Source organism: Zophobas morio, unplaced genomic scaffold, assembly GCF_036711695.1.
Source record: "Zophobas morio isolate AGI-343-1 ecotype UQ-CSIRO unplaced genomic scaffold, CSIRO_AGI_Zmor_V1 ptg000010l, whole genome shotgun sequence".
Lineage (NCBI taxonomy): Eukaryota > Metazoa > Arthropoda > Insecta > Coleoptera > Tenebrionidae > Zophobas > Zophobas morio.
The window spans coordinates 8,042,554-8,065,062 of NW_026972115.1; the positions used below are offsets into that span (position 1 = coordinate 8,042,554).

The 22,509-nt window shown below is 34.6% G+C and overlaps 2 protein-coding genes and 1 long non-coding RNA gene across 4 annotated transcripts; 2 read left to right on the forward strand and 1 right to left on the reverse strand.

Moving 5' to 3' along the window:
* Positions 1 to 4,712: 4,712 nt before the first annotated feature.
* LOC135126408 (mucin-4) lies at positions 4,713 to 15,994 on the forward strand. The gene is made up of 2 exons (XM_064052458.1): positions 4,713 to 4,826; positions 10,494 to 15,994. Exons 1-2 carry the CDS (start codon positions 4,824 to 4,826, stop codon positions 15,795 to 15,797), a joined length of 5,307 nt encoding a protein of 1,768 aa, XP_063908528.1. The 5' UTR covers positions 4,713 to 4,823; the 3' UTR covers positions 15,798 to 15,994.
* A 1,859-nt stretch (positions 15,995 to 17,853) lies between these two features.
* On the reverse strand, positions 17,854 to 21,321 carry LOC135126409 (carbonyl reductase [NADPH] 1-like). Of its 2 annotated transcripts, none has more exons than XM_064052459.1 (6): positions 21,233 to 21,321; positions 20,537 to 20,591; positions 19,995 to 20,072; positions 19,670 to 19,930; positions 19,376 to 19,614; positions 17,854 to 19,326 (listed from the first exon to the last, which is right to left on the reverse strand). In XM_064052459.1, exons 3-6 carry the CDS (start codon positions 20,016 to 20,018, stop codon positions 19,002 to 19,004), a joined length of 849 nt encoding a protein of 282 aa, XP_063908529.1. In that variant the 5' UTR covers positions 20,019 to 20,072; positions 20,537 to 20,591; positions 21,233 to 21,321; the 3' UTR covers positions 17,854 to 19,001. The 2 variants fall into 2 exon arrangements, with proteins under 2 accessions (XP_063908529.1, XP_063908530.1); XM_064052460.1 differs by lacking the exon at positions 21,233 to 21,321 and adding an exon at positions 20,691 to 20,817.
* A 52-nt stretch (positions 21,322 to 21,373) lies between these two features.
* Positions 21,374 to 22,248, forward strand: LOC135126410 (uncharacterized). The gene is made up of 2 exons (XR_010280037.1): positions 21,374 to 21,839; positions 21,900 to 22,248. It is a non-coding gene; the product is annotated as an uncharacterized LOC135126410 (long non-coding RNA).
* Positions 22,249 to 22,509: the final 261 nt, after the last annotated feature.

Consider the following 22,509-nt stretch of genomic DNA (forward strand, 5'->3'; position numbering starts at 1 on the left):
ACACCGCCACGCCTTCGGGTTGACAAAATTAATTCAATTAAATTTAATTGTATTAGATTTCCTTTTGCCTCTTCATTTTTTCCTTTAATGGTGTTTGTTTCAAGAATTAAAAGTGAAATAGTTAACTCGGACTAGGCATCAGGATTTTAATGTAGTTGTTGACATTCGGGGAAACGAGCGCGCTGACAATCACGATTGTGAAATTTACTAATTATTAAAGGCCAAAGTTCAGTTTTATGAAAGAAGTAAAAATTACCCACCTGCACTACTTAGTTTGCACGGTGAAACCGAATCAAGGCTTCCTTCCTTTATTCCCAGTAAGGACAAACGATTAAGAACAGAAGCAATTATCTTAGCAATATTAACACAATTAATCCGTTCCGTATGCGAGGGCGCGTTGCTTTCTTTACTGTATTTTTTTTACCGCCCCTTGATCCTACTTTACTATTTATTGTATGTTCTTTTCTTAGGATTTTTACAACTGGTGGATGCTAGGAGGAATAATTAAAGAAATGAGATCATTTTCAGTATTATCTGACTTTTGTTTTCTTAGGGCTTCACAGTTCTTTACTGAAAATACGCTAGAGGTACATGCGCCATCGACTCTGCCTTAGAAATCGGGGAAATTCGGTGTTAATACACCTATATACACACACATACACGTATACGTTTTTTCTTTCTTTTTTCTCAGTTTCATTATTACAACAACTGTTATACCTCCCAGTAAATATATCGCTCAATTGACAAGAAAGATATATTGGAATTAAGTAAACTACTGCTGTAGGTTCCGATAAATTCAGACTTATCTTTTAATTAACGATAACTTTATAACGTGTGCAAGATAAATTGCAAAATGTTATCCGGAAACGGACACCTATTGTTTCGTACTCTAGAGGTTGATTTATCACAACTTCGACAGTTTTTAATACTATTTATATTAACATGGTTGATTGAAGACGGTTTGCGTTTTGGAAGCGACCATATAGTGTTAAAGGTGCCACAATTTTTAAATCGCTGCACAATATTTAAATTATTATTATAGGATGTGTGGTTCATTTCGTTCACGAACATTTAAGTATTATTTAACCAACAAATTCTACTCTGGTCGAGATTACTGCGTTATTATGCAGTGAATGCAAGGATATCAACTTTTGATACTTAACATTTTATAAAGTGCACGAACTTGTGAAATTAGATCGAAGAACAAACCAAACAACAATCCGAAATATGTATCTTGGAAAATGGAACGCAAAAATCAGAACTTTGCAAATATAAAACATTGTGCCTACCATAACAAGTTGTGTGATTGGACATCCTGTTTTTCACTGACGATTTTATTAGAGTAGTTAAGACAACACGACTTTCACTAAGTAACTTGGTCGGTAGGTGGTTTAAAAATCTGAAGGTCGACTGGTGCTCCATTCGGATGTGAACTATAATTTACTTCGCAACACAATAATTACTAAAATATTTAGTGCTATTTCGTAACACGTGCATCAGTGTTAGAGTTTCAGGAAAATATGATGAAGGCTACAGGAAGACATTGAGATCGGAAATGTTCTTAAGAAAGTAATGTTCATTACGTAAGGGATTGGTTCGGAGGTGATAGCTTAAATGTAAAATATAAAAATCTTTGTTACGTCAGACTGTCAGGTAACGCTTGGTTAATCTTATAACTTTATAACGTAGAGCTCGACTGTGAACTTTGATAAAACCATATTGAAATAAATATACATATAAGTAAAATAAATGTGGCGAAGTGTTTGAAAATATTGACGTTGAATTTAAAACGTCTTCCGACTAATGCCACGTAAAGAATATCTAATAAAAGTGTGACTATTTTATTCATCTCTTTAGTTATTAACATATTTAAGAGTGAAAATGGATCTTGAAAATTCTCTGTGCTTCGAACGTAAAGAACGGGTCTTTTACAACGTTTTTTTTTAAAACAATGTTAGTTTTGTAACTTTGAAAATCCTTTGATGGCAGGTACGGCAACTTAATTTTCATTATAGAAAATCGAACTACGCTTCTACGGTTAGTGCGGAATTTAAATGTGGCAGATTTCATATGTCGCGTAACAACCTGTGGTATAACTATTTTTGCAACAATTAATTGTTTTGTAAGACGATAATGGACATTAATAAACATAGTCAGCACGCCGACTGCAAATTATCGTAGACAATGCAACGTACAATGCCACTGTTGTCATATAAACACACTAGCGAGTACAAAGGCTTTCTGGTGTAACTAAAAATAAAGGTTTGCATACTAAAGAGCGGGTTTCATTCACTTTTAAAGATTCAGAGGAAAGTCCTAAAAATAGATGGTCGTTTTACATCATTTGCTTTTGGTTTCACGTGTAAACTAATATGCAAAAGTGAAATCGAAGTGTTTAAAAATTTAACAATAAATTTAAAAAGTAGGCCGCGAACACTTCCTTTCTTTCTTAGGATGAATTTTTTGCATAACGCATTGTCCCGTCTGAGGGGGAAGAGGTATTTTCATGATCCTGAAATGGAATGATCAAGTTGTACGATGACAAATTACGTAAAAAATGTACATATATATGAAAAATATCAAAACTAGAGGCATAGAAACATAGAAATATGCAATAATTCACGTGAGTCATGCTCATGAAACTAGAATAATAGGAGAAGAATAGATAGTTTTCGAAAATGCGACCGATGCCACGTGTTACGTAGATATTACTTAGTTGAGAATACAATGGAACGCCAGCCTCTAAACAGCACGACTTTTTGGTTACCTGTGCAGTGTAGACACCCATTTCAGGCCGAATAATATCTCGTATGACCCTGACCATAACAGTCGATGCGGTAAGACGAAGGTCTTCCCTGGACTTTATATTACATTGTGTAAGATTAAATTTTTGACGTAAACAAAAGCGGGCATCCACCTCCTCATTCATTCTACCTCGATTCGTATTCGATGCTTCGTGGGCGTCCCTATATTATTTGTTTAGGGTTTCAGGGAACGAAAATATTATATTTATTAGGTTGGAAGGTTGCAACGAATTCGTCTGTTACAATTTCCAATTAATTTTTACCCTAACAAATTGACTATTATTTTCTCTGCGTAAATTGGAATAACGTATATAAATAATCATAAGAAATATTCACAATAACCCTGTACAATTTTTGCTTCCTATACAAGTATTAATTCTGACGTACTTAGATTTGATCGCAGTCGAGGTAGACATTGTGAAATTTTTAGCAAAGAATTCGCGTGCAAATACCAACCGCACTGAATTCTTTATGCTAATTGCTGCAAGCATATCCCATAAAATTAAGTAGACTTCGATGCGATAAAAGAGTTAAAAAAGTGTAAAATATCGAAAATGCAACGTAACTGTGGAATAATTGGCTAATTGTGTTTTTAAACGAATCATGATTACAAACCGCCCATAACAAATACTTTCATGACGTAAATTTTAATGGATAAGTGAGCATGAAGTAGCTTAAGATATGTTTACGCAGATCAGTTTGGCTAGTTTTACCAAAGTGATTCCCTTGGTCTCTATACTTACGAGATCTGAGTATAATAATAACAATACTATCTTACACAAATTAGCAAAACGTTACAGAACAAGAAGTGTCAACCTACAATAAGAATTGGTCAATCATGGACGACGGTTATTGTAATGAAGGAAATACTTGATACAAAAATATTATAAAATTTCACTGCAAAAAATCCGTTGGCACAGCTTATCCCTACTTCTTGTATTTTGGTCATGTATCTCACCATGCGAGGAGACGTAACTTAAATTAAATTTAACATAATGTGCAGCAGAAGCGTTAATGTTTAAAAAAAATTAAAAATACTCCTATACAGTCCTCTCCAAAATTAAATGAAAACATTTATAAATACTGTTGCTGTATCTAGATGTGAGTTTCAATTTTTTTATATATATGTCGAGTACACTGTTTATTATCTCCGGTTTAATTTGACGTAGCTAGGTTTTGTCATAAAGTTTTGATTTTCGCAGAAAGTTAAAACTAAAATCATCTTGTGATCATTTTGAACAATTCTTTGTTAAAAAAAATAAGCTCGATTATTATCCATTAAAATCTTACAAACAAAAAAAACTAACTACTTACATAAAACTAAGTATTTATAAAAGTAATAAAATGTATTTCATTTCTCTTCCCGTTCTAATAAAATATCATTGGTGTTTAAATGATTCAATTTAATCTTTAAATAGTGCATGAACATTTCAGTGTTAATTACTTAAGATAAAATTAATTTTTAACTCTATTTAAATGTTGCAATAGTTTTACAAAATACCATTTCCTGTTTAACAAATCCAAATATTCGGACAGAAAATTAAGGCGAATAAACTTCTTTGGACTTTATTGCCGCAGAAAAACATGAAGTTTAGACATTGATCAAAGTAGAGTTTTCATAATTGTTCAAAAAGTAAACAACTTTATGTGTATCCTAAAATCCAGAAGATAGAAATAAAATAATCGAAAGTAAACTTAAATTTCGTAACAGGCACTTAGTCTACATACCAAACAGACTCCCAAAATACCGTTTCCATTAAAAATGTAAAACCTTCGCCGCCCATCGTTTTTTTCACATTACTGGTACCTCGTGCTTGTTGCGGGGTGGTTAAGCCCCTCTAGGCCCACGCCCCACATGTAGCACATAGCTTATAAGAAGGCGATCGCCTGCCTCTCCAAGACTTTCTTCAGCAGACAGTCGAGTGCAACCGTACATAGTGACAGTGATGTGATTGTTCCACTATTAAACTCAGTGATTTTCAGAACTAGGTGTATGATTTTTTATGGGATTATTTCAAAATGGTAAGGCACCATACACTGGTTTTTAGTAAGTCGAAACTTAATAATTTATTATTTTAAATAATAAAATAATTTATTATTTCGAGCAAGAATATATTACATATTTTTGAAAATCGAAGAAAGCAGTTGTATAATCCACCAAGTGGTGCAGTTATTACAGTCAAAAAAATTCGCGAGGATAGCCACAGTTTAATGTTTTAGTGTGTTCTGTAAAATGATTTAAACGGAAGTTTAGTTGTATATTTCGAATAAACTGGTAATTTATTCAAAACTTGCAATTCCCACATAAATTACACGTAATAAATAAGTAAGTGCTTAAATAATAATTCCACTACCTGTAATTAAAACAGTACAAGCGTTCATTACGAAAGTCGAATGTATTGATCCTGTAGTAAAATAGAATGTAAGTAGTCGTATCTATTCGAACGGAGACCTTTGTTAGAAAGTTAATATCTATATATAACATAAAAAAATGGTTAAATTGGGCTATTCATGATGGATTTTCTTAATTTATAGATTCTTCTTCAACTTCATAGATATAAAAACGTTGTCACAGACTTATAGCTACTCAGTGATCAGAACACCTTCATAAACGGCGTATGTAACATGAGTAATACGACTAAAGTAAAAGTTAACATCGGCACCAGTTTTTGTCGTGTCTGTGCAAATGTAAAGGGATTTAGTATCCTTCGGATTATTCGCGGTTGTCACTGTATCCACTCAACGTAACACGGAAAAATTCATAAATGAATCATATTCAAAAAACATACCAAAAATTGCGCTTAAGAATCAGTCAGATGGAAAGTTATCTCATCCTTAAAATCTGTCGAGTCAGGCTGTATACTTGTTTTTCAGCTTTTTTTGTAACAATCTGGATCGGTACTTTGTTGTTCACAAACGAGGTGTTTTATGTTAATCTTAAGCTTATACGCCTATTAGGAATTATCTGATTAATTATTATCCTGTCTGTCAAAAATTATGAAAATTGTAGGCATGAAAACACCAAATGGCTAGTACAGGAGCAGCAAGTATTCGAAAATCTCTTCAAAATAATACACACATATTAAAATTACTTATATTTTTTCGTCTTTCGTCCAGTGTATCACAGTTTTGTATTAAATGTCTCTAAATAGGAAAGGATAATTGCATCACTGCTGTTTTATAGAAGGATATCCTACTTTCTAAATGAGATATATACTTAATTGAGTAAATTAAGATATCTTTTCAGATTGTCGCTATTTAATCAGCCACAGATTCCTCAACAAAATGTACATTTTGTGTATAAAAAAATATAATTATATTAGATTTCGTGTGCCTTGAACAACACAAGAGCGCAACTTGAAGGAAATAATTGTGAGCTAAACATGTACAACAAGTATCACGATATTAAATGTTCGAAGCGTAAATATAAAAAGAACAAAGCTGACACTGTTCGCTGTTTGTAGTCAGTGCATTCACTTTCACATTCAAGAGCAAATTTTTTGGAAGTGTTAAATGAATGTAATTTTTTTAATTAGCTATAATTATTTTATAAAATTTCACTCGATGAATGAGGTTCTTCCTATTCTGAATTACGTAACAGGTAATGGATCTTTTAGTTGACAACATTTTTTTTTATTTTTAAATCTCCTAAGGTACGACTGCGGTCACAGCATAATTGATGTGTTTCGAATATGTAAAATTTGTTTACACTCAAATTTTGTAGTTAACAAATATAACTTTTGTTATTGTATTTAGTTCAATGAAAACTAACATTCAAAGAAATACAAAATACGAATTAGATTTGTTTGAATTTTAGCTGACAGCTTTCCGTCCTTGACATTATATGAACTGGCGCCTTCCCTTAGCTTGAGTCACGACGATTTCTAATACAGTTTTCATTTTTGGGACACCGTTTTATATGTATATATTTTAATCTGCAATGCAAAATTTTATTTTAATTTATTTTCCTTTAGTTTTGTTATTTGATTTTCTTCTCTTGTCAATTAAACTGTTTATTTCTATTTTCAAGTTTCGCTGTTACTTTTAACCTAATAAACATAATCTAATCGCAGCAATTTATTCAAAAAGGAAATCGCACATCACAGTAATGTAATACGTGAAATGCGAACAAAAACAAAACTACCTACTCTATATTAGACTACATGTTAATATGAAAGTGAACAGCGTCATTCATCATAATGTTAAAGGAAATTAATGAGACGGTAAATTCTGCAACTATAAACAAACAAAATAAAGTTCTTTTTGAAATTTTGGTGCTTTAACAGGACAACTGCAGTGGTGCCAAAAACTATTTAAAATAGCAACTTATTTAATTATGAGCACCGAACAATCAGGAACGTGCTGCAAGACGTTTGCCTCTATAATTTTTATCTCACATTATGAAATCCCCTGCAAAAATATGAAAATTATTTCCAGCAAATAACTTAGCACGTTACAGTCGAATTGTGAGAAGGAAATAATTACAAGAACTAGCTAGATTTGATTTTTTTACACACAGCAACTGCACTATTCACGCAGTTGCACAACAATTCTTGACCAAGATAAATGTTCGAAAGCATTCTATTCTGTTCCAACAGTAGGTACATACGGTGTTTTATATAAACTATTTTCTCCACTCAGACTCAATACACCAAAACGCCTGCGCTCTGTTGCATCACAAAATTGCTACGATTATTACCAATGATACACTTTGGAAAACAAATCTTTATGCATTTATTGCTAATAGGAGAAAGTAATTTTTGTGGGATTAGATAATGAAAAGTCGTTTTTGAAATCGATCTAAAAAGCACTGATGGAAATCCTAGCTACAAAACGAACTCACGTGCAAGCAATAGTATCATCACGATATCTGGACACTTGGAGAAAATTGTTCAGAGGAAGTTTTAAAATCTACGGAGCGTATGACATAGTGACCTATTATTTCTCCCAACAAGCATATCCTGGTACTGAATTCCACTTCTTGCATGTTGCAGTAAAGCCATAAACGGGTTTTATTCTCTATTTCACGTACCTATTCCTTAAATGAATTCCAAAGAAAGTTTATTAATGAATAAACTAGTAAACATCGATGAATTCTATTCTCTATGATTAGCATAAAACAGAGCGTGGAAAGTATCGAGTGAGCGAGTTGATAAAAAACACGGAGATGAAGAGAAAATGCAGAGAAACCAGGTGTTAGGTACGTACTTAACATGGAACATAATGAACCATTTAAGTTTAGATTTAAAAAACTCGTTAGTCAGCTTGCTTTTTTTTTAATAGATTTAGTGAAACTGCAAAAGAAATCGTTAAGTAGACGAAGGACAACTCCGGTAATTTAATTGGAACAGTTTCTAATAGGTGTCGAAGTCGTTGAAAGGACACGATTATTCCTATTGTTTTTCGATTTGTTCGTACGAAAACAATTATTATCATTTTTCTTAATGGAATGACGGCTATTATGCATTATGGATGTTATTTGTGATAATTTAGTTTGATTTCTCAACCTGCAGTTAAGTTACGGAACTGATATTTTCTGTTCTGTCGTCTTGTAGGAGGTGACTTAAGTACCGGGATCTGCCAGTTTCTTTTATAGTCTGGTTTAATTGGCAGTCCAGTTCGTTGGGTATACCTATAATAATTATTGTCGAGATCATTTGTAAAGAGTCACGATAAAATCAACTGTTTTATTTACACACGGTCAGTTTAGTTCTAATCGTTGAACAACTTAAAGTAAATTACAATTTGTGTTTGTTACTTTGAATACTCGAATTTTTGGCGCACAGTAATTCAACCTTTTTTTAAATTCCTGTAAGTAATCACTATAGTTACTTACCTATACTTACTGAACTTACTGACTGAGTGAAAGTCTTGTTTTAAAAAGGTCGACATGACGTTTAAAATTATTCTAAAGTCAAAAAATAATACTAATCATAATAAAACGGTTACCATTGCCATTATAAACGAAATCGACAAATTTTTGTAGTATCCATAAAAGTGTCAAAAGAAACAAAATCCGTTGAAGCGAAACTTTGAAAAAAAATTAACGATTTGCAAACAACAAGAAGGGAAGAATTCGTCTGCTTAACGCACACCAACCTTGATTTACTTTTTCAACGGAGCATCTGAAATTGTGGCCGTGACAGTGTGTGGTCAAGCAGTTTTTTACGTTACGAAATGGTTACTCACTGGTGTTTTTTTTGCGTAGTATAATGTAGAATCAATAATAACGAGAAGTTATGCGTAACATCACCATACCTTCTTGAATTTATGTAAACACGAAATTAATGAGACGAGAAATTGACTCGAATTTTTTAACTATTAAGAACAGCGCAATAATTTCACTTCATACAATCGTGTATAGTTTTTTTTGTTATTGGTAATTTTCGTTCGTTGTTGCAAATCATGGCTCTTACTTATTATATAAAATTGTTATAAACAAGTAAAAAGTAGTTGGCGTGATATCGGTAAGAATTATTACTTTAAAAATTATGTCACAACTAATCAACAAGTTTTTATGTTGAGTTTATTTTCACATACAATACAATAATACAGGTATAGGTCATTCCTTCGGTCATTCTTTTCTAACACGGTCATTGTCAAATTAAAATTAAGATTCTATCTAGGTATGGTCATCAAATTTAGTCACTATTTTTCTTCTTGAATAAGTTTTACCACAACAGTTTTAATAGCACAATATTTCTGGTGAAACTTTACTGCCGTTAGTAGTGATTTGTGGTTAAAATGAAATCAACTTTTACACACTAACAAATAAATTAATTTTGAACAGCTGACCAATAAATACCTATATACCTACCTATAAATGTACAACCACAAATTTTTACAAAAATGTGATGATTTATTATAGAAATATTTAAAATCTTCCTTATTGATTACAACATAATAATATGAGGAAAAATAACACGTAATAAAAAATTTCTCTTCTCTCTCTCTCTCTCTCTCTCTCCCTTCCGTGTTTTGATTATTTATTATAACATGATGAATTTATTGTAACACTGAACAAAATACCCACACTTTTTGGATAATCAAAAATAATTTGACTTTATATAAGATACTTACATTTGCAAGGTTTGTAATGTTTAAAATTGCATAAAATTTAAAAGAAGACTTTAAAAATACGTGGAAAATCCAAATTTCGAAACTATCGAAACGAACAAAATACGATTAAAGTTTGAAAACTTAATGAAAAGCCACTTTAATGCTTTTTTGATATTTCACAGCTCCTTGTTTTCGTTTGTTTATAGTTAAACAAAAAATCTTTGTCTGACACATTTTTGAGTTGATATCAACTTTCTGAAAGATGCATAAGCCCATTTTGTGATGTTTTGCAATCATTAAATCCATGTTATTTTTATTAAATTTTGCAAGATTTCCGATACATAGGCAAATCATATGATTTGATTCTACAAATTGTATTTGCTTTGCGAGCACCCTTACAAATATTAGAAGTGTGGGTGTATTATTAACCATACTCATAAGCATGCTAGCTTACAATTTTCAAGTGAATTTTGTTTCACAAAATCTTATATGAATGGATAGCACCTTGATTAGCATTTCACCATTTATCACTAAATTATCCAGAAATTTATTCAAGATAATTAATTAGTACTGATACAAAACTTAAGCATCCTTTCGATTTTTAATAAGAAGTTTTTTTTTTACTTTCAGATCTTGAGGAAATTCTACTTCCGACGAGTCTTACTTTTAAGTTTGCACCTGCTCAACATCGCCTTAGCTCAAAATGATAAACCATACGACGACAATGACTGGATACCAATCACACCCACGAATCCACCAGACAACTTAAAGAAAGCACAAGGAAGAGTACTAAATCTCGACACGCCAAGTCAAAATTACTTCCCCGAAAATGGATACCTGGGGAAAGGTGTTCAACCACAACACGCTCAAGACGCCACGTTGTCGAAAGCAGGAAATGTGCCACATCCCAAACTCGGACAACCATATAAGTTTGAGCCAGTGTTGCCATTGCAGCCTCCCCAGTATGTTCAACAGCAAACACAATTTGTGCAGCCACATTTACAACCTCAGTTCATCTCACAAGTTCAACAACTTCCATACGTCCAAACGCTGCAACAAGTTCAGCATGCGCAACGGCCGATCCAAGAACAAACTTTGAGCCAACAACTTGTGGCGCCACCTCAAAGTACCCAAAATTACTACGATACAAATAAAAACCAACAGCAGTACGACAGCATACCTCTCAACAATAGCCACCCACCATCGACCAACTTGGGGTTACTAAATCAAGAGCTGTTGGGAGCTATTCAGAACCAAAAAGCTAACGAAAATGCCAATCAAGTTCAACCTACTATTACAGCGCCAAAAGAAAAAGAAGAAAAAGAAAGTGTACAACTTCTGTACGTTCCGTTGGAGAATCTCCATTCCGATGAACCATCCAGTCAACAAAATTCAGCTCCCAGACGAACCGAAAGTCTAAGAAAAGAAAAAACAATTCCTAGCATAAAAAATCACAAATTAAGTCAGTTGACTAATATCGAGGGCGATTTTATTAAACAAGCCCTGGCAGCCCATAAACTACATCAACAATTTAAACTGGAAGAACCAGTTCTGCTGGAAGTAACATCAACAACACCTCAGCCTAAAAAAAGGAAACCGAACCAACCTCCACTGTCTGTGTATATGGAAAAGGAGGGATCTGCAGATGTTAAAGACGTCTTACAGATCTTAAAACAAGCAAAATCCATTTCGGTGCAAGATAGCGTAGGACCGGGTTCGCCAAAAGTTTTCGTGGGACCGTCAAACATAGATCCTGAAGGATATGTGAAATTCCCGTTACCGTATCTCTCGTCAGTTCAAGGCAACAGAATTGAGCGAAAAGTGGAGCAGTTGCCTTTCTTTGTAGCACCTTTAAGTTATAAGACTCCTGACGGTTATTCGAAAATACCTTTGCCTTCCCCCCATGTTGGTTCGGTGGTTATTTCGACCAAAGAACAACTGCATGAAAAGCATACTGAATCGAGACAACCTCAAGTTGCTCAAACAGCTCAAAATCAAATCGTCCAAGATTTTGACCTAAAGAACCCCTTTACGCAATTCAGAGAAAGACCAGAACCTAACCCGTATTTGATTAGTCCAAATAGCCCGCAAGCAGGTCAGAGCACTTTATTGCAGTTTGATAACGGTTTTTTGGGATTTCCAGATAATGTTCCGCAAAACTATGAAGTAAGTTCTTCTAAAGGATTCACAAACGATTATCAAGATGATCCAAAAGGAAACTCTGATGAAAATTACAACGTAACTCCAACCAAGAGTTTTGTCCCAAATTATCAGCTAGGAGTACGAGAGAACTCTAACCAATATTATGAGACAACTCCAGATTACAAACCAACAGAAAAAACGAACGTAAGGAGCAGTTACCGAATTCCCGAATACCGAACAAATGACCGAGAGGTTTCAAATCAAAATTCGAAGGAATCAATTAGAGATTATGATATTCCTTCTGTACTTGTCGAATCAAAAACAAGCTTCACACCCACTTATCGTGTAGATCCAAAACTGCACACCTTTTCGGACTCTCCCGGACCAAATTTTGTAACAACAAAATCACCAGCCAATGTTTATAATTTTAATGAAGAGCTAGTTAAACTTCAATTGACGACAACAACTGAGCCAGAACAAATAATCCAACAGTTCAAACGTGTACAAGAACCTCCACCCAAAGTCCCTGAATATAATACTCGTGGTAGTAGTTTGCAAAATCCTTACCGTCAAGTTATCAATCAATATGAAATCGAACAAATTAACACTCAACTCGGAGATGAAAACACAGAAAGAATCGAACCGATTCGAAGCACAACACCTGCGGTAGTCGCTACACGAAAATATGTAGACTATGATGCTCCAACGACGGCTCGTAGTAGATCTAGATCAAGGCATAGAGGGCGAACAACTACAACATCAACGACTCCTAATACCATTGCTGAAGAAAATTATACCGTTTTGGAAGAATTTGCCATTCAACCCAAAACCAGCACAGTAAAATATACAACTGAAGTGGAAACAATACCGGCAAAAGTTTATAAATTAGAACAACAACAAGATGTGACACAAACTCCCGCTCCTGTATATATTCAACACCAAGTACCTCTCAACACGCAGACTCTAAATCAACAAGCGCTGGATGAGCAAATTTTACAAGGTGCAAGATTGTCCACTAAACAACAACTTCTGCAGGACGATACATTATCTAGGTTAAATGCAAATTTCGCGCAACCAGTTTCATATAATAATGCACCATCTAGGCAAAGTGGAGAATATAGTCATGAACTTCCATATAATGTACCGTCTAGACCAACAACACAGTTTAAACAACATCCTGTAGAGAGCATTGCATCGCCAAAACCAAGTTCAGATTTTAGTGGAGAACTAATTGACACCAAGATATCAATCAAAGCAACTCCCCAAACACAACCTCATGTTTCCGACAACGAAGATAGCCGTCTGTCACCTTTCCCCTACAGCAGAGGACAAAATGAGGAAGAGCAGTTGGTTCCAGTGAACCCATACCTTCCTGGTTTAATTAATAATTTGCAAGATCAAGCAGTTCGACCCCTTTTAGTACCGAATCTTTTGGTACCGACAACTGAAAAACCGACGACGAGCTCTCCACAAGTTTCAACGGAAGAAGTTCGTGTCACGACGACAACAACTGAAGCTTCACGAATCGAAACTACAACTCTTCGAAGAAGTAGGGGTCGGCAAAGGGGTCACACTTCGAGATACAGCTCTACGTCTGCACCTAGACGATCGTCGAATAGAAGACGACCTAGCTACACTAGACCTACCACTGAACGAGAATACGCACGAACAACAACAGAAGCTGCAATTGACTATGAACCGACCAGAAGAGCAAATACACAAAGGCAAAGATTTAGGACAAGAGGGCGGCCTCTACCTACAGAACAACTAACAACTGAACGAATTATACAAACTACGGAAGATATATTCAAACAGCCGTCATTGGAAAGTGGATTTCAAGGGTCTTCGGGCGATCCGCAGTCATATATGCAATTCGATCACGTTGTAGACGATCAACAGATAGTTACAATCAAGCCTCAACAGGTCAGCGGGGAAACACCGATTAAAGAATATCATCAAGTCTACAAGTTGCCAACGCAAGCTGCGTCAACGGAGAGAAATATAGAAGAGATCAGCATTACGTCAGCGCCAGTAGTTGATGTAAAAATTACTCATCCAGTGACAGAGAGAACTCAGGAGCCTGTTGTAATAACAACACCAAATGAGGGTTTGCGATACAATCGCCTCCATAGCAATATTCAACCTGGTAGTGTTGTTTATAATGGCAGAAATGAGGAAGTCACTTCACGCGCTCCAGTACGTACAAGAGTTCGATCTAGAAATAGAAATAGATTCAGCACAACTACATCGAGGCCAATAACTCCAAGAACAACGATCACAACAACCTCCAAACCTCAGGAAGAAGAAGAGGAAGAATTCTACGGGTTCATTCGAAAACCCACTTTCAATAAACCGGCGCCTATAATACAAACAACTACTCAACATTCGCCTCCACTTTATTCTGCGACGTATCAGGAACCTGTAGGGACTCTAATTCAGTTGGAAGAGGATGGTCAAAACCCAGAGAATGAATTTACAAGTAGCCCATCTCCAGTAGAATTTGTAGGGCAAATACGACCCAAATTTACAACCACAGAAGCTCAAGAATACTCAACCGTGGCTCCAAAGGTAAAATCTAGAGCACGAATTCGTATTCCTAATAGAAAAACAACACCTCAAACACATCAGTCGTATAACGAAGTCAAATCGCAGAGACTTGACGATCAAGTAACTAGAAGGAGCAGCATAATTAGATCTCGCAGTCGTGGAAAGAGTCATTTTAAACCACCCGAACGTGTTAACGTTAGAGATGACGATCACGATGTTGAAGGAGGAAACTATCCTGCAGCTTATTTGAAAAATCGAGAACTCACTACAGAAAAACCAGCATCTTTCCAAATCACTATCGATCCCGCGGAGGAAGAAGTGGAAGACGATCAGGTACCTCATTCGTCGCTGTATAGTCCCCAGATCATAAGAAATACAGACACGCAGTGGGTAGAAGCATCGATCTTACCAGCACCGAACGATCTGGAAATTGAGGAGAAACTGCTTGTAACGAATTCAGATGAACAAACGACGATGTTCAATGCACCAGCCGAAGAAGAAGAAGAAGAAGAAGAAAGCAAAACTGACGGGATCGAAACAGAAATTCCAACAACAACAATAACAACAACAGCAGATATAGTTAAAGCAACCACTCGAATTAGAAGGAAAAACGGAAGAAGGCGAGGAGTTTGGAAATTGGTTAACCACAAACCCGTAGATTCTTTTGAAACTGCTGAATCCTCAAATTATTATTCAGTTTTAAATGCCTTTGACAATATCGAAAAGAAAGTGAAAGACGATTATGTAAGGGAAACCACTTCAACAACAATAACACCAGCTACAACTATTACTGCTGTTAATAAAACGTCACCTAAGATCAAATTAACTAGGCGTCCAGTTACTACAACTACGGAAAGTAGCATTTTCGAAGCACTGTACAATATGTTGGGATTAGCTAGCAAAGCTAGTCAATTACCACAAAGCAAAACTAAAGTGATAATACACAGAGAAGAGATTACAACAACAACGGCGTCACCAACATTCCCCGAAGAATATACCGAACAAACAACTCTAGACATAAAGCAAACTGAAAGGACCCACGCTGAGGAAACATCAATTGTTCCCCAAACGACACCCGCCACAGGAACCTCATCGACAGAAGTTTTATTAAAAAGTTACGATGCAGAACCAGAGGAAACACACGAAGTTAAAACTTCAACATCGACGGAAATTTCGCACGAGACGGAAATCTGTTACAAAGGAAGATGCATTAAATCAAAAGACGATGACGACCCCCGATTATAGTGAATATATTTGCTGTGTAAATAATTTAATGTGTGTTCAGTGAATGATTAATTATTATGTGTGAGAATGATATTAATTATATGATAATTATATAATTAATTTTAGAGAAACAAAAGTTTTTTATGTACGACGAAGTTATGTATTTATTACTTTTTTTTTGATATTGTATGTAAATCCAATAAATGTATATAAGCGTCCAGCATTTATCATTAAGTATATTTTTTGATTTTCTGTAAGAAAAAAAAATTTTTTGTTAAATTTTGTTAAACGATGCAGTGACTAAGAACAAATCTTAATAATGGGAGACTTCAGTGTTTCAAATTGGAATAATTTAAGTATAAACGACCCAAATCTGAATTAATCAATAATTTATTATCCTATAATGGCCTCAGACAGTGTAATCTTATACCTAATTCAAATAATCATATATTAGATTTAGTTATATCTAATGTTCCCTGTAATGTTATACCTACATGATGATCAGTCAGTAGTCTCTGAAGATTTCCATCATCCGTCTCTAAATATTGTTGCGAATTTTAAAATCGCTAATTCTCGTAATTTTCCAGTAAATGTGAAGTGTAAGGTATACAATTTTATGAAGGCAAACTTTACGGCGTTGTATAATGCTCTTTTAGAAGTAAATTGGTCAAGCAAGCTTACAGAATTTCACAAATGTCAATGGTGCTTGTTCTCATTTTTTAGACCCAAAAGTCTTCTCGAAAATATCCAAGCTGGTATAGCGTTGAAATAATTAAGAATATTAAGTTAAAACATAAATAATACCTACAGCAATTCAAAAAAACTGGTAATGTAAAGCAGCTGAATAAATTTAAACGTTTCCTGTATTTAATTAAGTCTCAAGTATCTCTTGCATATAGGTAAGTTAAATACTGATCCAAACTATTTTTGGAAATATGTCAATGACAAAAAAAAATGTAACATGAATAATTCCAGTCGATATGTACTATGACAATAATACTTACTCTACCTACATATTTTAGTAGTATTTTTACTACTAGCAATAATTCTAGGGATCATATTGACACAGAATCCTTTCTTCATATAAATACAATAAATATTTCTGAATATGATATTAAAATGCCCTAAAAAAATTGAAAAATAAATTAACCGTTGGTGATCCCATATTATTTGCATACAGCTGTAACTTTCTTCCACTTCGCAGAACTTCAACAATAAAAGATCTCGGTATAACTCTTGATGATCAACTTAATTTTAACGATCATGTAAGCAGCATCATAAATGTGTCAATGAAGTGTGTGGGATTTATAATCAGTAACACCACTACCTTTAAAAATCTATTAGTATTGAAAACTCTGTATTACTCTTTTGTTAGGTCTGGATTGGAAGGTTGCAGTGTAGTATGGTTTCCCTATTATTTTTGTTTCAATATTCGGTTGGAAAACATTCAGAGAAGATTTCTTAAGTTTTTATATTTCAGAATATTTGATGTTTATCCCACTAGGGTTTTAGTCATAGTGTATTATCAGAGACTCTGAATGTCAACTAACTAATGTCAGTCTAAAATTTCTGTACTCTATATTTCGGAACAAAATTAATTATCCTTCTTCTATATCTTGATTCCTCGATTAAATTCGAGACACACCTTAACGTTTTATTTACGCAAACCCAATACAAATATTCTTGTTAAATGTCCCGCATTTAGTATGGCTTCTTATTTCAATTCTCTATCTCGCCCATGGTCTCCTTCTACCATGGATCGATCTATGTTATGTAGCGGTATTTATTATAAGGTATGCAGTGTCAGATAGTGTATTTCGCATTATTATTTAGTGCATTAGGTATATTATATTTTGTTTATTTATTTAATTGGAAATTGGCCTGTAATTGGATTGGATTTGTAGGGCAATAAAGATTTATTTATTTAAAAATTATAGTCGTAAAATATTTTACAAAAATGTAATCAATACACGAGGCCTCACATATAAACACCATTAAAGAAACAGAACAAATTATGTTTTGACTGAAGAAAAGAAGTTAGTTTTAGCATAACAGTGCTATGGAGAAGAAAACCCAATCTCTTCTTTAACTTTATTCCAACTATGTATTTTGGCAACAAAATCAAGTGTGGATTTTTGGCATAACACGGTTGCATACTTCCACTGCCAGAGTTAAAACTCGCTTTAAATTTTAAATGCACTTTATGAAACTGGCCTTTAGGGAGTTTAATGCTAATAAATTGGAAGTTACAAAACTTGACTCTTGGGCTGACACAGTCTATTTTAAGATCAAAATTTCATGTGAACAGCAAACATTTGAACTAAAATCTTTTATACAAAATATTAATCTTTATTTTCAGTAGTAATTTAACATTTGCTAGTTTGATTTAAATAACTGTTTATTCTACTAAAACTAATTTATAAGAAAATAATTTGTTTTATAAGTCAATTATGTATACAGGGTTATTCAGCTAAGATGACCCATTTGTGTTTTTAAAATAGGCAACCCATAATACCGATTCCACTTGAGCTTGGATTACAAAAAATGTTTCAAAATTGAATTGTATCAAAGTTAGCTTATAAGAAAAATGCCTATGCATGCTTACGATAATAACGTGAAAACCGACATGATCCTCATTTAAGGAGAATATAGCAAAAATGCTAGACGTGCAGCGCAGTTGTATGCCCGAAGATACCCTGACCGTGTGGCCCCAACACTCAAAATTTTCAAGAAGCTAGAAAATGGTCCAGGTGTAGATGGTTAGAGCGGTTAGGATGAAATTTATTTATTTGTCTAGCAATAGCAATTTGTCCCATAACTCCCATATGAGGATTCTCATTAACTTGTTCATTTTCCAAGCTAGTCGCAGTCTGGTTCCGTTTCATCAGGTTAGCAGGCCACTTTCTTGCGCAACGAATTTTCTAGCCTCTTGAAAATTTTGGGTGTTGGGGCCGCACGGTCAGGGTATCTGCTGTACGCCTAACCTTTTTGTGTCATTCTCCATAACGTGTCCATAAGTAAGGATCAAGTCGGTTTTCTCGTTATTGAATGCATAGGCGTTTTTCTGACACTGACGTTTGTATAAATTTAGCAAATTTTGAAACATTTTTGGTAATCCAGGTTCAGGTGGAACCGGTATTTTGGGTTGCCTATTTTAAAAACATAAATGGGTCATCTTAACTGAATAATCTTGTATACACATTCGCAAAAACAATTTATTTATTTTTAAACTGGAGCTGGTGGATGTTCAGCATCCCACTGGGCCACTGTAGCGTCAGACCACACATACTGTCCTTTCAGATTCTTAGCATCCAACGCCAAAAACAGAGGCGCACGGGCACCTTGCTCGATAGACCATGGTCCTTTATGACTTGTCATATCAGTATCAACATACCCAGGATGAACGGAATTTACCGAAATATTTCGGTTGGGATTTTCTTGATCAAATTCTCTTTGTTGAATTTTAGTCAGAGCGGATAAACCCACTTTGGATACAACATACGCTGAATTACCCCACCCTCTTTCTTGGTGTTGATTGTCTTTAGCATCCCTGTAAACAAACTTGTATGACATCGCATTGTGCAATTTTAAAAACATACTGTATGAATTGTTCCAATAGTTTGTTCAACTCGGGCACAGTTATGGCAGGATCGTTAAAATTATTTCTTAATTCAGCAGAAGGAATTCTCGAAAGATGTCCAGCTGAACTAGACAAGTTGACAACTCTTCCATCGTTTCTTAATAAGGGGAACAGAGTTTCACAAGTTTTTAATGTTGCAAAATAATTTACTTCAACGGTAATTTTTGCTTGTTCACTAAACGGCTCTGGTGAATCATGCTGCAGAAATAATAAGGAAATGTATATATAAAAAAAATCATCAAATTGTAGCTACCTTGAAAGCTATGGCTGCGTTATTTATTAAAAGATCTAATCCTCCATGGTTTTTCAGGAGATGATCTCTCAATTTATCGATGCTGTTTTGATCACAAATATCAAGTTGATGAAATTCTGGACTGAAGCCGAGTTCTTTTAATTTACAGACTGCCGCTTCTCCTCTGCCGACGTCTCTAGCTGTCAAGTAAACTATGCCTTGATATTTTTCACAGAGGCCCTTTACAATGGCATAACCAATCCCTTTATTGCCACCTGTGACCTATTTTAAGATTTAAAGAATAAATATTTTTGTGGACGTGAAATACTTTTATGTATTCACTTACCAGGGCAACTTTATGGGGTGACATCCCGACTTTCTAACGTATTCAATCCACAGATTCTACGTAATATACACGACCACGGTGGTAGAAGTAAGGTGTGGAAACAAGCCGCTCCAATTTGTTGAATAAAACACGCATCCCAGTAGGCTTATTTACTACGAAATAGTATGCAGCACAGTATGTCCATCTATGTATTAACATTTCAACTTGTCAGTGTATTTATGAATGAAATAAGTGACAGATTCGTTGGAGGGAAAATAAATCACAGCACTACGGTTTGTGGTTGGTCTTTGGTGTGAATCGTGTGATTGGCGGATGATTCGACATTTGTGATTGGGTAATAAATGACATTGGCATAAATGTCAAAGATTTAATGCAGTTTTCTATTACTTAATTTCAACTGATCTCTCTAGACGTCGCTGCGGTGTGGACAGATAATGACATATAATCCAAACCACGCGATTTGTGTTTTCTACCAGTGATTTTGAGGAAAGTTATGAATGAGGTTTCCACACCTTACTTCTACCACCGTGTACACGACCTAGTCGATCTAGTCAGGTTTAAGCTAATATTGACACCACCTCTTTCCCATACCTCCTGCTAAATTTGATGGTGAAATTTTACAAAATGTACTTCACGATTTCGCACAAACTGTTTGCGCAAAACGTTTCTACATCATCACCTGATCGCGTTCCTCACCTTCAAAAGTTCTGCAAATGCCTGGCCGCCCACCCTATCAGTTGCGTCACAGATTACGGATAACCGTAACCGTAATCTGTGGTTGCGTCTGGTTGCGTCAAATGCAGGCAACCAACTACACACGCAACTTAACTCGCACGAATTCCAACAGTTAAATGACCCACAGAGAAAGAAGTTCCACGTTTATGTTTAGGGGTATGTCTGTAATGGGATGCAGGGCGCGAAGCCCCCTGCCCCCACTAAAAACTCGACTTTACACCTCTGCTTTACACCATCCACGAGTGTTGATGACTATAAAAAGTTAGGCTATGTTCGTAACAGCTGTGCACGAATGGGAAATTTAACAACTTTTTTGTAACAAAAGGAAACATTTGCACAACATTTTAATTGATTTGAAGGTGAGGAACGTGATCAGAGGGTGCTGTAGAAGATTTGTGCAAACAGTTTCTACGAAATCGAGAAGTGCCTTTTGTAAAATTTTACCACATTGATTGTAATTTATTCGTAAAATTATTATCATATGGAAACAAAACCATAAATACCTGTTTTTACAAAGATGCTAGACCTCGCACAAACTGAGAATCATCTGAGAACTGTCGTTCTGTCAACAAGAAATGTCATATTAGTTACGGGGTCATACGGGATGTTGGGTTATGGGGTTAAAAACAAACGTAAAATTTATTTTAACAAAGTAATAGATACTTACGATACATGTAAAAAATACTAGAAAATTACAGGCTAAAGAGGTCAACAAACTGGAGGTTAAACAAAATAGTTTAATTTTCGATGTGTGCGTGTTTGAGCGGTCCAAGATTTATTTTTAAATTTTAGTGTAAAAAATACTAACCTTAATAAAAAGTGAAACGAGGTAATCAAGAGGAATGTCTTTGCAGGGGTGGTGGAATGGTATTTTTTATGGTTCGTTTTTTAGCCGCAAACCAGTTAACGACTATAGTGGATAAATTGGGAAAAACTCACAAAATATATTACCCATTACTGGAGTATAAACTGCAAAATGTTCAGATGGCATCATTAAATCGCCAAAAATCACATCTTCATTGAAGAGTTTAAAATATCACACAATTAAAACAGGATGTACCACTTCGTAAGAATGTGCAAAGTTCACACACACTTCACAGAAGTGGTGGTGTAAGAATTTTCGTATTAATGAGTATCCACAAACATACCATAAACAGTTGTTCTTTCCAGTTGAGTTTCCGGTAATTCACATCACTTAATGATTGTTGAAGAGGCCAGAATACAGGGAAGATGTGTTGTGGAAGTTTGTTTAAAAGAACACCTTAGCAAATTTTTCATTTCAAATAAAATAGTGTTTCACAGTTGGTTCCTGCACTTGTATTGAAATAATCTGTAGTAAATAGTTCCCGAAACGCTCTTTGGAATTGTATTGGTGTGGGATTTATACAATTCCCAAATTGACGCCTCACAGCCAAAACAATACTGATTTAGTTGCAGCAACCTTTTAGTGAAAATTGTAAACAAATTGTATTCTGTGAAAACTATTAAAAATAATAAGCAAAATGTTTATGTTCCTGAAGTTGTTTTTTATTTTTTTGTGAGTGATTTAAAAATATTAAGAGTGAATTAAAAATTTTGCAGTTCACTTGTGGATAACAAGTTATTTGTCAGACTTGTTAAGGATTTAATAAACGCAGTTTAAAACGTCAAAATTGAATAAAAATGTTTTGCTTGAATATATTAATAATTTACAAAAAAATGGTCTAAAGAGTTTAGACAGTACTTCCCTCGCTGTCGGAAACTTGACGACTGCATGCCTGTTGTGTTTATTTTCTCATTA